The 14,658-nt window shown below is 36.1% G+C and overlaps 1 protein-coding gene across 1 annotated transcript; it reads right to left on the reverse strand.

Annotated features, from left to right (window-relative positions):
* Nucleotides 1–6,547: 6,547 nt before the first annotated feature.
* PSKR1 (phytosulfokin receptor 1) lies at nt 6,548–10,111 on the reverse strand. The gene is made up of 2 exons (XM_059578885.2): nt 9,973–10,111; nt 6,548–9,820 (listed from the first exon to the last, which is right to left on the reverse strand). The coding sequence occupies exon 2, from the start codon at nt 9,728–9,730 to the stop codon at nt 6,668–6,670; it is 3,063 nt and encodes a 1,020-aa protein (XP_059434868.1). The 5' UTR covers nt 9,731–9,820; nt 9,973–10,111; the 3' UTR covers nt 6,548–6,667.
* Nucleotides 10,112–14,658: the final 4,547 nt, after the last annotated feature.

Raw genomic sequence — 14,658 nt, forward strand, 5'->3', positions numbered from 1 at the left:
GCGCCTTTGCTACAATTATATTTTGGGATACTTAACTTGATTATTTTCTATTTGATTGAATTCCTCATATGAATATGCCTCATCAACATATGAATGTGCTTGGATTTGTTATTTGTGTCAAGTTGGATGACTGAGTCCTGGACATAATAAAGTGACAAAGGAACCTCATCACAGGTTCTTAGATTAATCAACATGGAAAACCAGGAGTAGTTATTATGCCCTAGGTTTCATGTGTTTGTCGATTTCCATAGATTTATGCTTTCTTGAATAACAACTTAGTAGATACCATGCTAAATCCTTTGAGAAAGAAAATAATTAAAGTAGATACCATGCTAAATCCTTTGAGAAAGAAAAGAATTAGAGTAGATATCATGCTAAATCCTTTGAGAAAGAAAAGAATTAGAGTAGATACCATGCCTAATTTGTTGCTTAGGGAGATCAATAGTATAAGGAGTAGATACCATGCCTACGTTGGCAAGCATTAAGTATACCAGTATGATTGTAGCATTGGTATATTGTGTATCTTAATTGAGTGTGATTAGTGGTGGATATCAAGATCCTAGCCCTTTTCGTTCTTATTATTTCAAATCAATCTTTCAATTTGTGACATTTTGTTAATTAATTAGGAAAATCTTTCTAAGCATAATTTCATCAATCCTCACGGGAATGATCTCGTATTTGTTTAGTATACTATCGTTTTGATCTTGTGCACTTGCGAGTAAAATGTAGCGATTATTCGCCTATTAATTTAGGGGGGTAATTGTCACAACAAGTTTTTGGCACCGTTGCTAGGGATTGATTTAAATTTTGTTTAGAAATTTTTCCTTAGGTTTAGTTTTTTTTTTTTTTTTTTTTTTTTTAATCTGTTTCAAGTTTTTGTTTTATAGTTTCTGTTATGATCTGCAGTGGTGTGCTCGAGCGCACCTCTACCAGCTGCACTAAAGCTGCTATAAATTCCTGTTTTGTTTCTATTCTGCGGCAGTAGGAGCAAGCGCCCATTCCTGGGAGATCGAGTGCACCAGTGTGATCGAGCGCACATGCCGGTACGCTCGAGCACATATCCGGATAGCAGCACTACAAGGTTGCCTCTTCGGGTCGTTCATAAGTTTTTACTTTTATTTTTGTTTTTGTTTTCATGTGTGGAAATATTCCAACACCCTATGGACCCTATTCATATTGCTATAATTCCTATCACCATGTTAGTGATTGTCCTTCAACAAGACAATTTTCTAACTATTCTTATGAGCATATGAACACACCATTCTTTGGACTGGGGAATGACTGCTACTCTAATTCCTATAACCAGGCATGGAGCCAATAGTCTAATCTCTCGTGGCAAGCTAAAGCTCCTGAAAATCATGCTCCAACATTGCATGAACTGCTCCAAGACTCATATCCACAGTTCTATGATTAATCATATTCTCCTTAATCAGCTCCACAACAGCAGTATCAGGCCGAGCCACTTCCTCTGAAGAGTTTTGACTTTGAAGAAAAGGTGTCAGCTATGCTCAGCAAATTTGAGGCCAATAATCAGCTGCTGCAATCCATCGCCAAGGTAGAAGCTCACGAACATGAGCCATCTCCCTTCTGTTGGCCTCAACAATACCAAAAGGAGCCATCTCTTCTGTCAGTTTTTGACTTTAAAGACAAGATGTTGAATTTTATGAGCGAGTCTAATCAGATGGTAAACTCTCTACAGGAGATAGAGAACTCTCATTCTAAATCCTTTGGCAGGATAGAGGCTCACCTCAAACAAATAGCCGATATCCTCAATAGAGAAGAAGAAGAGCTTCAAAGTCAGTCGGTGGCCAATCCTAATGGACACTACATGGAGGATGAGAGTATTTCCTATCATGAGCAAGCTATCACCACACTGAGGAGTGAAGAAGTGGTCGAAAATCAATTGGAAGAGAGAAATGAGGAGCAAATTGAGGTCCCACAGGATCTTAATTGGGAAAAGGGCAAGGAAATGAGCACTAAGGCTTTTTCAGCATCAACTCCAATTGCAAGACACCAAGAGGCTAGGAGAGTAGTCTGTTAGGGCTATTAGACAAGCAAAATGAGGTTATCAAAGTAGAAAAACTCCCTGAGTATTCTCTTCATGTTACTCTAGTTCATGATTTCCTTTCGGATGATAAACTGTTTGAGAATATTGAGAGTGATCTACCCCGATCTGTGGACATCATGAATTACCTTCCTATAGGTAAAATTCATTCTCTTTGGTCCAAGAGAAGAAAAGATTCGTGCTTCAAATTTAAACTTAAGGGTCAGATAGCACTAAGCAAATCAAGGATGAGGATTCCATTGGCTTGGCAGATCCCATATATTTTGACTAAATGAGTCAGCTTCATAGGTTCAAGCGCAGGCCCTATGTACTCGAGTCCTCCATCAGGCCAAGGTACATGATCTCCTTCCAGGTTTTATCTTCTCCATTGTTGTTCTGGAGTTTGGAACAACCCTATACGTTTTTGTGCAACATAACAACTCAAAAATCAAGTTGGAGATGGATTCTAGACTTCCAAACTATGTCAAACCGTGTCTGCCAACTTCACTACTGCTCCAACGCACGACTTCGCTCAATCGCATGACTACTCTCGATCCCTTTAGGTTGGACACTCGAGCGCATGACTACTCTCGATCCCTTTGGCTCGGACGCTCGAGCACATTTCCTTAAGCTTGTGACCAAAATATCTTTTAAGTACGAAACTTACTGGAAACGCTTGCTTTTCTTCAAAATCCTTAAAAATGAAAGAAAACACCGAAACAACACAAAACATCAACTAAAAACAAAAATAAGAGATCAACATATGTGAATTAAGGGGCTTGAATTTGTAACATTCAACACTTATCATTGGGGCACAGGCATTGTATTACAAGTCCCTCGGGATAGCGTCAACCCTGCTGAGAAAGGGTAATATCTCGGGTAGACCATTATAATAGTTATAACCTATAAAGCGTTAGATTTCTGCATTAAAACACTTAGGCGATTGCCGCTGGAAGTACACATCTTTCTTTCTACAAAATAATATTTTATGGTATATTAACAGAGACAACACATCTTTCAAACCTTTGTCAAAGTTGCATATTTATTTCTGCTCAATAATAAATGGCTCATGTCGTACCCTATTGTGAGGTTTACTTACCAAGTCGTTAGACTTATACGGTTATTACATCTTGTAGGAATCCTATTTCTAGGACGAGAAGAGTGGCAAGGTTGCCACCACGAACTTTGCCTAAGATTAAAATCTTCACATTGCTACCAGGTTTGCTTAAATTATTATTTCTACTAGTTGCTCCGTGTCTATGTATTAAGGATAATACGTGTTCCCTTTATGATTATTAGACATCTTAAATTTATTTCACCTTTCTTTGCATTAACTTTGATAATGCTTAGATGGGCGGTTCCCCATTTAGCTACCAGTTAGCTAAATTGTGGTAATTGCTAGTAACCCTACCAAACTGGTCAAGGCCGAATTTGGGGGTGTTACAGTATAAGTAAATTATAAGCAAGAAAATGTGCATGACTAGTGTACATGCGACATTGTTCGTTTTACCTTTTGTAGAGACTATCCATCCTAAGAACATTTTCATTTGGCTCTTGTTGAGCCATGTAGCCAAAAAACACACCCAATATGGCTAGCTAAAATGGCAAAAAAACTATTGAGTAGCTACAGTGCTCAGCAAATTTGTTGAGCACCGTAGCTCAAAATTCATTACTTATATTAGTAAAGAAATTTGTTCTATCATCTCTCCTCCAATAAAAAAATATTTTATCCTCTCTCCTATAAAATGAAAAATCACGCCTCCTTCCTCCTCTTTCCACGTTCATCTCTGTGTTCTTCTCATTCATCTCCAGTGTCGCCATTCATCTCTCCTCCAATGAAAGTTAAATGCTTCTGTTATTGAATGAGTTTCGATGTTATTGACCTGCCAACTACGCATATGGTGCCTTAATGCTGCTGCTTGCTGTTGAATGACACTTGAACCTTACTGTTAATAAATGCTTCATTTTAGAACCTTTAGTGTTAATAACTTGCTATTGAATGCTTTATTTTAGAACAATATGATTGTTAGTGAGAAATTTGGTATTAATTGCTTCATTTCTTTTTAAAATATGACTGGTAGAAAAAAGACAATTTTTTTTTTTTTTTTTTTTTTTAAATATGACCATTAGGAAAATATACGAATATTTAAAAATATGATCTTTAGAAAAAGACAAATTTAAAAAATATGACCCTTAAGAAATGAAAAAGCTTTTAAAAAATATGATTGTTGGAGAAATAATATAAAAAGAATAGTGAAAGTAGATAGCTAAAATGTTGAGCTAGATGTAGGTTCTTCGGTCCTCAAGAGATAGTTCAATCGGCTAGGAACAACGCCTCATGAAGCGGAGGTGAGTAGTTCGAACCCCACTTCCCTCTCTTGTGTAAACATGTCAAAAAAAAAGAAGAAAAAAAATGTAGGTGCTTCGAAAAAGTCAATAATTAAAATAGAAAAGATATCCTAAAGTTTAGCTAAATGTTTGCTTAACCGGTTGCGAATGTTCCTAGTTGGTACATGAGCTTGATAAAGCAAGTATCGACTGGGACTGAAGTCCATATTGAATGCATTGCATCTTCATGATTTAATTTCTTTTTGGTGTCGGGTTCGTCAGCCGTTCTTCCTTACCGAGGGGGTTTGGAATGGCAAGGCATTCGAGGCTCGTACCTTGTTTTCTTTCAAGAGGGAATATCATTAAGGCTCCGTTCCTTTTGTGTGAATTTTAAATTGGCAAGTCAATAATGAGGTGGATTCTGTTTCTTATAGAATTTATCGCTCTTTGGGGCGTGTGCAAGGGGAATGGTTTCAGCCGACGGAGCCTTGGCTGGGCCTAGGGGTGGGCAAATTAACCGTTACCGTTTAACCGGCCGTCTACCGGCTTCGACCGAACCGATATAAACCGTAGCCGATATGCCGATATCCTTATCGGTTAAAAAAAGTATACCGGAATTCGGTCCGGTCCGGTCCGGTCCGGTTAAGCGGTTCTTATCGGTTAACCGGTTAACCGATAAGAAACCGGATTTTTTTTTTTTTTTTTTTTTTTTTTTTTTTTTTTTTTTTTTTTTTTATAATGGTGTTGCCCATGACTTATTTTCCTTTTGCTAAGTGACTTTAATTAGTTAATACTTTGTTTATTATTCATTAATGAATTTTATTTTAATTTGGGTTTGGGTAGGTTTGATGTTTTTTTTTTAAGTTATGGCATTTGATGAGATTTCTTTGTCTTTGGTAAAAGCATTTTTCATTAACTAGTTTTGCTAGTCTAATTAGCATTCATTGTGTTAATTAGTCAATTTGCTTTGGAAAAATGTATTTTATAATATAAAAAAAAAAAAAAAAAAAAAAAGTTGAAGTGGATTAATATAAAAAAGCTTCAATTTTTAGCCCAAAAAACAAATATTTGGGTCCCAACAAAAAGTATTTGGTCCCTAAAACAACTCATTTTTAATAAATTATTTTAGCTCAACAAAAAGTATTTGGGCTCTCAAAAGTAAAAAAAACTCATTTTTGGTTTTTGGCCCAACAAAATAAATCAATATAAAGCTATCGGTTAAATCGGTTAACCGGTTTAACCGGACCGTTTAACCGTGTACCGTTTTAACCGAAATTATCGGTTAAAATTCTTATTGGTTCGGTATCGGTTAATAAACCGTTTAACCGAAAATTATCGGTTAATAACCGATAAGGTCCTTAACCGGACCGTTTTGACCGATACCCAGGCCTAGCTGGGCCCTCTAAGCGTTTCTACATTCTAGACAGTGTAGACACTCCACATTCTATAATTACCTCATTCGCTATGGAGTTCCGAGCTGTGTCCCCATCTGAAGCACAGGGAGACCAGTTCCATCAGTTGATGCCCAATAAGATAAATTAAGTTCTCAAGGAAAGTGCATCCACTGAAGCAACAAGACGACTTGTCAGGGTGTGCATAAAATGAAGTATATAACAACACTGCAAAGAAGCGCGCAAGAAACTTCGACTCGCTTTCCATTGCATAGGCAAAGATTGGTTTCCCATGTATACTGCCATGAGAAAGCAATATAGGCTAGCTGGACACAGAACAAATGATGTCAGTACTACTTTTGAGTTCGCATGACTTAGCCACAAGAAAAAGAGTTTCCCTTAGCTCCAACTTGATTTCTTGGCAACATACAGTGTCAAGATCGAGCACCGAAGCAGAATATCGTGCCGTTGCATACACCAACTTGATTTCCTGGCAATATACAGTGTCATGAACAAGCACCGAAGTTGAATATCGTGCCCTCGCAGACACGGTAGCTGAGCTTTTTTGGATTCAATCACTCCATTAGTGTTATCAAGTTGAGACTCAGCTCAGCTCAATTGGATTATAATTTTAAATAGAAAGATAGTCGAATCAATAGGAGCCTTAATACATCGCCATTGGAATTTATACGAGTAGGATGCCACCTAGCTTATATATCTTAAGGCCACCCATGATTCTTATACTGTGATGATAATGCAGAAGGTATGTAAACACAATAAATGGTGAAGACAACAGTTCTCTTTTTCTTTATTATTTACAACAGGATCACTGTTTAGAATACAAAAACGTAATCTACTTACAAGAGTGTATACAACCAGAATTTTGCTTGGTTACATAAGAAAACTAGATATTTCTGTGGATGTCGTCAAGCCAAGAAACTAGCTGCTGAGTTGAAGGCCTCACTTTAGGGCATTCACTCAAGCAAAGACAAGCAATGTCAAGCACCCGCAAAATTTCCTTATCATGCTGCTTGTCATATATGAAGGGATCAAACACCTCACTTTCACGCTTCTCCTTCTTCATCTGACACACCCAAGAAATTAGATCCCGGCATCCTTTCGGCTTACACATGTCCATCGGCCTCCTTCCGGTAAGAAGTTCCAAAAGAACAACCCCAAAACTATACACATCTCCCTTGTAAGTGGCAACGGAGGCTTGGCCATATTCTGGAGGGATGTAGCCTAGAGTCCCTACAAGATCAGTTGTCACATGAGTATCGTAGGGGAGTATGAGCCTTGCAAGACCAAAATCGGCTAAGTGGGCTTCGAAATTTTCATCTAGAAGGATGTTACTCGACTTTATATCTCTGTGAAGGATATGGGGCTCGCAAGATTGGTGCAAATAAGCAAGCCCCCTTGCTGCCCCTAGAGCAATTTGGAGCCTTGTATCCCAATCTAGGCAGGTTAAACCATCAAGCCTTTCATGTAACCAATAATCCAAGCTACTGTTTTCCATGTAAGAGTATATTAAGAGCCTGTCATTTTTGTACATACAATACCCTTGAAGAAGGACAAGATTTGGATGCTGAGCTCTTGAGAGGGCTTCGACTTCAGCTCGGAATTCTCTTTCCATCTGACCGCAGTCACCGGAGAGACGTTTGATTGCAACCTTCCTGCCATCAGGGAGTGTGGCTCTGTAAACAAGACCAAAACCCCCACAACCAATAATATTAGCTTGATCAAAATTGCTGGTAGATTTTAAAAGGTCATCAATAGACAGCTCTTTATTGTTCTCCACGTTTTGGAACAAAACCACTAATCTTGACCCAAGTTCTACCAAACCCTTATCATTAGTATCACCTTCTTTCTCAGGATCAACCTCTCTTCGGCTATGTGCTCGCAACAAAATTATGAACAAGACGACAAGAAGAAAAGCTGTCCCAAAAACAATCCCAATAACCATTCCAATGAGAGGTCCTCTTTTACTTACTGATTTGTTGGGTGGTCCTGGATTAGGAGCTTTGTCAATTGATCGACGACAAGACGGTCCACAAAAAGTAAAATTATTACCTTGGAAGCTCGAATTTGGGAATGTCTGAAACTGCCCACCTGAAGGGATTTCCCCAGATAGATGATTTTCTGCAACATTAAACTTTGACAAAAAGCTGAGTTTTTGTAATGAAGGTGGTATTGTCCCTGAAAGATTGTTATGCGACAAATCCAGGTTCTCCAAGCTTGTCATCCCCGATAAATCGCTAGGAATTTGTCCTGATAGATAGTTAAATTTCAAATCCAAAATAATGAGCTTTTTCAGGTTCCCAAACTCCGGCCAGATTGTTCCATTAAGATTGTTGTGACTTAGGTCCAGTGTTGGTGGCAAGCTCCTAACTTGATTATACTGCAATCCTCTCGTACTCACATTCCTTTTCAAGAACAATGGGAAATCCCGGGAGGTTTCCTCCAATGAGATATTCCGGGAGATGAGACTCTCTAATCCAGCAAAGCTTCTTGGAATCTCCCCTGTAAATGAGTTGTTTGAAAGGTCCAAGTAAAAGAGAGATTCAAAGTTGCCAAGCCACACTGGAATAGTTCCTTCCAACCGATTCCAGGACAAATCCAACAACTGCAATTTGTTACAATTTCTCAACCATGTTGCTATTGAACCTCTGAGTCTACAATTTGCAATAACGAGAACTTTAAGGTTGTCAAAATGGAGAGAAGGATCAGCAGGCAATTCCTCACCAGGGAAGTTCAGGGTAAGGACCAAAGTAGTCAGGTTCCTGCATTGCTGGAGGATTTGAAGAGCAGAGGAAAGATTATAGAAGCTGGAATTTGAGAGCGAGAGGTAAGAGAGAGACTGAAAATTCTTGAAGGTTTCTGGGATTTGGCCACTGAAATTGTTCCGGGCAAGATTTACGGTTCTCAAACCCCGACATGTCGGAAGAGTATCAGGCACAGAACCGGAAAAACGATTAGAGCCTAAATCAAGAGAGGCCAGACTAGCCATTAATGAACAATTAAGATGAATTTGACCCTCCAAAGAATTGTTCCTCAAATTAAGCAAAGTGAGAGTGGGTGAAATGGACAAGGACGGTGGAATTTTACCACTGAAATTGTTTGAAAGGGCTTCCATGTACTCCAACTTTCCCAAATTATAAAAAACATCTGGGATGCTGCCTGAAAACTCATTAGAGGATATATCCAAACGAACAAGGCTAGTAAGGTTACCGATTCCGCTGCTCAGCTGCCCTGAAAACTTGTTTTCTAGAAGACTCAACCGCTCCAATTTCTGTAGCCGAAATATATCTTCAGATAAGCGACCTGTGAGTTCATTCGAGCCGAGACAGAGTTGTTCCAACGAGCTACAATTCCCAAGTCCTGGTGGAAGACTACCGGAGAAGGAGTTTTCAGCCAGATTCAGAACCCGAATTCGACTTGAATTATCGCAGATGCCATCGGGAATACTGCCTTTCAAGAGGTTCTGAGATATGTCAATGGACTGGATTGAAGGTAAATCAATGGTTGCCGGAAATGGACCAGAAAAGTAATTAGTGCTCAAGTCCAGGACCTCTAAATTTTGCAAATGGAAAAGGGACGCAGGAAGCCCTCCTTTGAGGGAATTGCGGGAGAGATTGAGGGTTGTGAGCTGAGTCAAGTTGCCTAGTGCTCCAGAGAGTTTACCACTTAGTCTTGTGTTGTTAAGCTCCAGCTTAACAACTCTATTGGAGGGGACAGAATCGTTTACACCGAGGGAGAAGGAAGAGTTGCAAGTGATTCCTGGCCATTTACAGCAATCAGGAGAAGAATTGGAGCTCCACCCATCAAGAACCGACTCCAAACCTGCGAAGAAATCCTTCAATGCCCTCCGGTCATCTTGATGGCATGTCAGATTCTGAGAATTCAGAAGCTGGGATTGGAAGCAAAGGCCAAGAACAATGATCATCACCCAGAAATCTTGAACACCCATGTTTGGAAAAGCGCGCACACAAGAGAGAGACAGAGAGACAGAGAGGCAGAGAGAGACAGAGGGATTGTATCATCAAGTGCCAGCAAAACCCTGTAAAAGAATCAAGATTTTATGGAGTTGGGGTGATGGGTTTGAGCCATTCTGGGTGAGGAACAAATCAAGCAGCGAAGAGAAAAAAAGAAGGGTGTTTGTTGCTCTCCTCGTGAATATAATAAAAAGAAGAAAGAAAAAGGCAAACACACCTGTCAGAGATGGATAGAGATGGGCGAGGAAGAGAAATGGTGGCTCTGACTTCAACACGCTTGTGGTTCCATGAAAGAACGAAAGAGAGTTCTTTCTCTTTCTCTTCTTTTTCAGTTGTGAGTTATTCTGTATATATGAAGGAGAATTTTAGAGAGAGAGCAAAAGTAGCCGGGAGAGAGAAAATGGCGGAGAAGGATGGCGTGGAGGTGAACATTTAGTGGGAGGAAAAGGGTGACCGGCAATAGCCGGTAGGTTTGGGATGTAACGTGAGCATTTTAGATTTGGCAACAACTCACTGACAATGGTAAATCACAAAGAAGAAAGTCAAAGGGTGGGTGGCGACACGTGCACCTGGCCATCTCTGTTACGCTGGGTGCCTTTATTTATAGAATACTTTGCAAGTATAATGTTGAATTGGGTTCGTATAATCAGTGTTGTATCAAAATCGGATCAATGAAATTGCTTTCAATTTAGGGTATAAAATTATTAAGAAAAGTCTACGTACTCCTTCAAATTATCACATAATTGTTAATATTTTTTTAAACTTTTAATTGTGATAATGTTTTTCTAAACTATCAAAAATTATCAATGTCCTCCCAATGAAGAAACCACCCTTAGTAAAATAAAAATAAAAAAAATACTAAAACTTCTAAAAAAAATCTAAAACTAAAATAAAAAAATTCAAAGTGTGGCAAATTTAAAATTAAAAAAAAAAAAAAAATCCTTTGTATAAGAAAAAAATTAAAAATTTTCAATTTTTTTTTTGTTATAAAAAATGAAAATTTTTGTTTTGTTTTGTTTTATAACTTCTTAAAATAAAATTTTCTGTTTTTTAAAAAATTAACAATTTTCGTTTAAGAAAATAAAAAATTTTCGTTTTCAAAAAGAAAATTTTTTTAAAAAAATGTTTCTCTTAAATAAAAATTTCTGTTTAAAAAAATATATCCGTTTTAAAAAATTGTTTCAAAGAAATTAAAAATTTTCATTTAAAAAATAATTTTTTTTTTTTTTATAAAAAAAATCGTTCTTTTAAAATTAAAATTTTTGTTTAAAAAAAAATTAAAAATTATATTTATTTTTTTTATTATTTTAATTTATAGGGATATTTTTGTCTTATTGAGAAATACGTATGGGCATTTTTATCTTTTTGCTATTTTTAGGGGGGACATTGACAGTGTTTTAGTAGTTTAGGGAGGACATTATCACAATTGAAAATTTGGGGACACATTGTCAATTTGATGGTAGTTTGATAAGAGTATGTGGACTTTATCCAAATTATTATATGTTCTTTAATACGTGAGAAGTATGCCAAGGGTAGCTTGGACCTCGGAATTGGGCCCATATCCGCCCCGCAAACACCAGACATGAAAGCAAGGATTTAGGCCCAGTTCACAAACACCCAAAGTGAAGAAGTCCATTAGAGGGTTGGCTATAAATAAACCAATATGTTCGACAATCTGCTTAATATCCGCTCGATTAAGCTCCCCCAGAACTTGAACTTTGTACTATAAAAACCCGCTTATTACTGAAAATCTCGTCCGATTATAAATGATACATATCCAGCTTGTTCGACGAAACTCGATTGTGGCTCGCAAGCTTCGCTTGATTAAAGTTTGACTTGGCCACTCGTTCTAATTAGTTAAGGTCTTGAGCTTAGTTCGTTTAAAGTTCGACCCGACCCACTCGACTAACTCGAGTTGCTCGTATAAAACTCAACCCGACTCAATAGCTATTGATGGCCTTCAAGTGTGGAAGATTGTTCACATATGAGGGGATGCAAACGAAGCAACTCATCGACTGACAAAAGTAGCAATCCATCAGTCTCTAGATAAAGTGATGCTAAAAGCAAGTCCAATTTTTATTCAAAATATTGTAAGTGCGTAACAAGTGTAATTCCTGAGTTTTTCAATATAAAGATGGAAGAATCATTTCAAAAAAACTTAATTAAGTAATATAGATTATATTTATATAAGTTACTTAATGTGTTAATCATTATATGGTATAATTATTATCATTAAATACTTAAGTATCGTTATATTACATTTCACATGATCTTTTATCTCAGATAATATGAATTGTGAGATCATATAAGCATATGATATTACTTCGATAATATGATTATATAATTTAAGTATTATAATTAGATCCTAATGAATTCTGATAAATATGATTCATAATTATCACCTATTATAGTTCAACAATTAGTCTGTTACAGTCACAAATTAAGTATTATCATTATAATTTAGATTATATGAATTACCATTCGAATTTATATCATTGTGCCATATGACATGATCACACGGTATATAACATTCTGCCATATAATCATTATATCGTATGATATAATAATCATAAAGTATAGTTCATTGTGTCATTTAATCATTATATCATATGAATATGACCATATGATCTAATTATTATCATTAAATATTCAGAAATTGTTATATCACCTTTTACATGGTCTTAGATATAAGATAATATGAATTGTAGGATCATATAATCATATGATAATATTTAAATAATATGATCATATAGTTTAAGTTTTATAATTAAATTCTAAGAGCATTCTTAGCAGCCTCACCAAATTTTACTTATCTACAATTTTGTTTATTTTAACAACTCACATTTTTAGAGTATCCACAGTAACCTCACTATTTTAACAATTCACTTTTATTATTCTATTTAAATATCATTTTTTTTTCAAAGAATTGTTTATTCTTAAAAAAAAGAAAAAAAGAAAAAAAAAGAAGAGAGAAACTAAAAGCAAAAAAGAAGATAGAGAAATGAGTTGTTTAATCAATAAATGAGTGAACAGTAGTTTTTATATTTTGTGAGCACTATTCACTTCACTTTTTTTTTTTTTTTGGTTAAAGTAGTTAGTTTGAAAAGTAGAGATTTAAGCTACTTTTGTTAATTTGCCCCCGCCAAAATAACCAAAAAATGGTTTTGGTGAGTGATAAGTGATAAGTGCCAAATATTGCATACTTGGACCCCTTTATTTACATTAGTTAATTCTTTAGGTGTATCGTTATTTAATATTTTGTGTTAGTTTTGTGTTTTTAATGTTTTGTAGGTCAATAAAGAAAAACTACAGCTTTAAAGGGAAAAATACAAAGCTTGGAAGAAAGCATACTTTGAGAAGACCTAGATGATGTAGTTAAGTCTAACCAAATCCAAGAAAAGGTTAAATCGGATTAAAAATCAGATTGGATTAAAGATCAGATTGGATAAAATTTCGGATTTGATTCAAATTTAGATTCTGCACATGTCTTAGTATTTTGACCATAACTATCTGCTCAAATATTGGATTGAAGTGATTTAAATTGCATTGGAAAGCTAACTCAAAATACTACAATTCATTGTGAAATAGGATTTTTCTAATTCAGACGGTTACTATACTAAAATTGCCTCGCAATTAAAGAACACAAATCTAGATGAATCCTATTCCGATTTCAGACTTCTATTTTGACTGGGAGGACCTCCGAAGTAACTAGGTTTAATAGGGCTTCTAGGACTTCTCTAAGCCTATAAATAGACTTCTTTGCATTCAAGAAAATAGAGAGAATTTCATAGAGCAAAATTCTACAGTTTTTCTCTTTTTAGTTTAGGTTTTCTTTAGATTTAGGTTTTATTTTTATGTGGAGCTAAATTTCCCACTAAGGTTGGGGATGAAGCCTCACCGATGAAGAACATCAATACTTTCATGTAAGTCTTTATTTATCTGATTTTATTGAGTTTAATATCTCAATTATTTTACTTCTTTTCAATGTGTGGAGTGATTCTTGGATATCTTTTGTGATTCAAGGATACACTTGATGATTTAAGATAATTTCACATAATTGATTGCTTGATTTTATTTGCCTAAATAATTGGATATCCCTTGTGATTTGTTCTACGGATACATTTGGTGTTTCAATTAAGATTGAATATCTTTTGTGATCTACGGATACATCTGATGATTTAATTGATACTGGATTCCTCTTGTGATTTGTGCAATGAATGGATACATGTGATACTTTTGATTAATTGTTTGAAGCATAGTAAAACATATCTAAGATTTTAATACTGAGAATTTCAGATTAATATTGATAAACATGGAAGTATGTTGTTATGATTCAGTGAATGTGAATTCCCAAACCTTAGTATTTTATCTCTTAGTTTATTTTAATTAGTTTATGTTTGTCTTTTAATTTTTAAAACCAAAATTAAAACCCTTTTGGAACTAGATTAGGATTTAATTAGTTGAGATATAAATTGCTCTTTCAAAAATACAATTCTCTGTGGGATCGACCTTGCACTTACAATCCATTAAATTACAATTGATTCGTGCACTTGCGAATTAAATAAATTTGCACAACAATAAGTGCTGAATGTTATACATTCTAGCCCTTTAATTCACATATGTTACGCTCTTAGTTTGGTTATAGTTTGATGTTTTGTGTTGTTTTTTGTGTTTTCTTGCAGTTTTTAGGTTTTTGAAGAAAATAAATCATTTCTAGAAAGTTCCAACCTTAAAGGACAATTTGGGAGAAAAGTTGGCTCTGTAGGATTGATTGCAGGCCAAGGTAAGCTCGAGCGCATCAGTGCTCAAGCGCACAAGCACTAGGATCGAGTGCATCTGTGCTCGATCGCATGGTGCGCTCGAGCGCAGGCTTGCTCTCTAGCGCACCAATCTGGGATCGAGC

Source organism: Corylus avellana, chromosome 2 (assembly GCF_965113065.1).
Source record: "Corylus avellana chromosome 2, dhCorAvel1.hap1.2, whole genome shotgun sequence".
NCBI lineage: Eukaryota > Viridiplantae > Streptophyta > Magnoliopsida > Fagales > Betulaceae > Corylus > Corylus avellana.

Coding starts and splice junctions, on each gene's coding strand:
- PSKR1 (XM_059578885.2), bottom strand. CDS start 9,730: ATGGGTGTTCAAGATTTCTGGGTGATGATCATTGTTCTTGGCCTTTGC.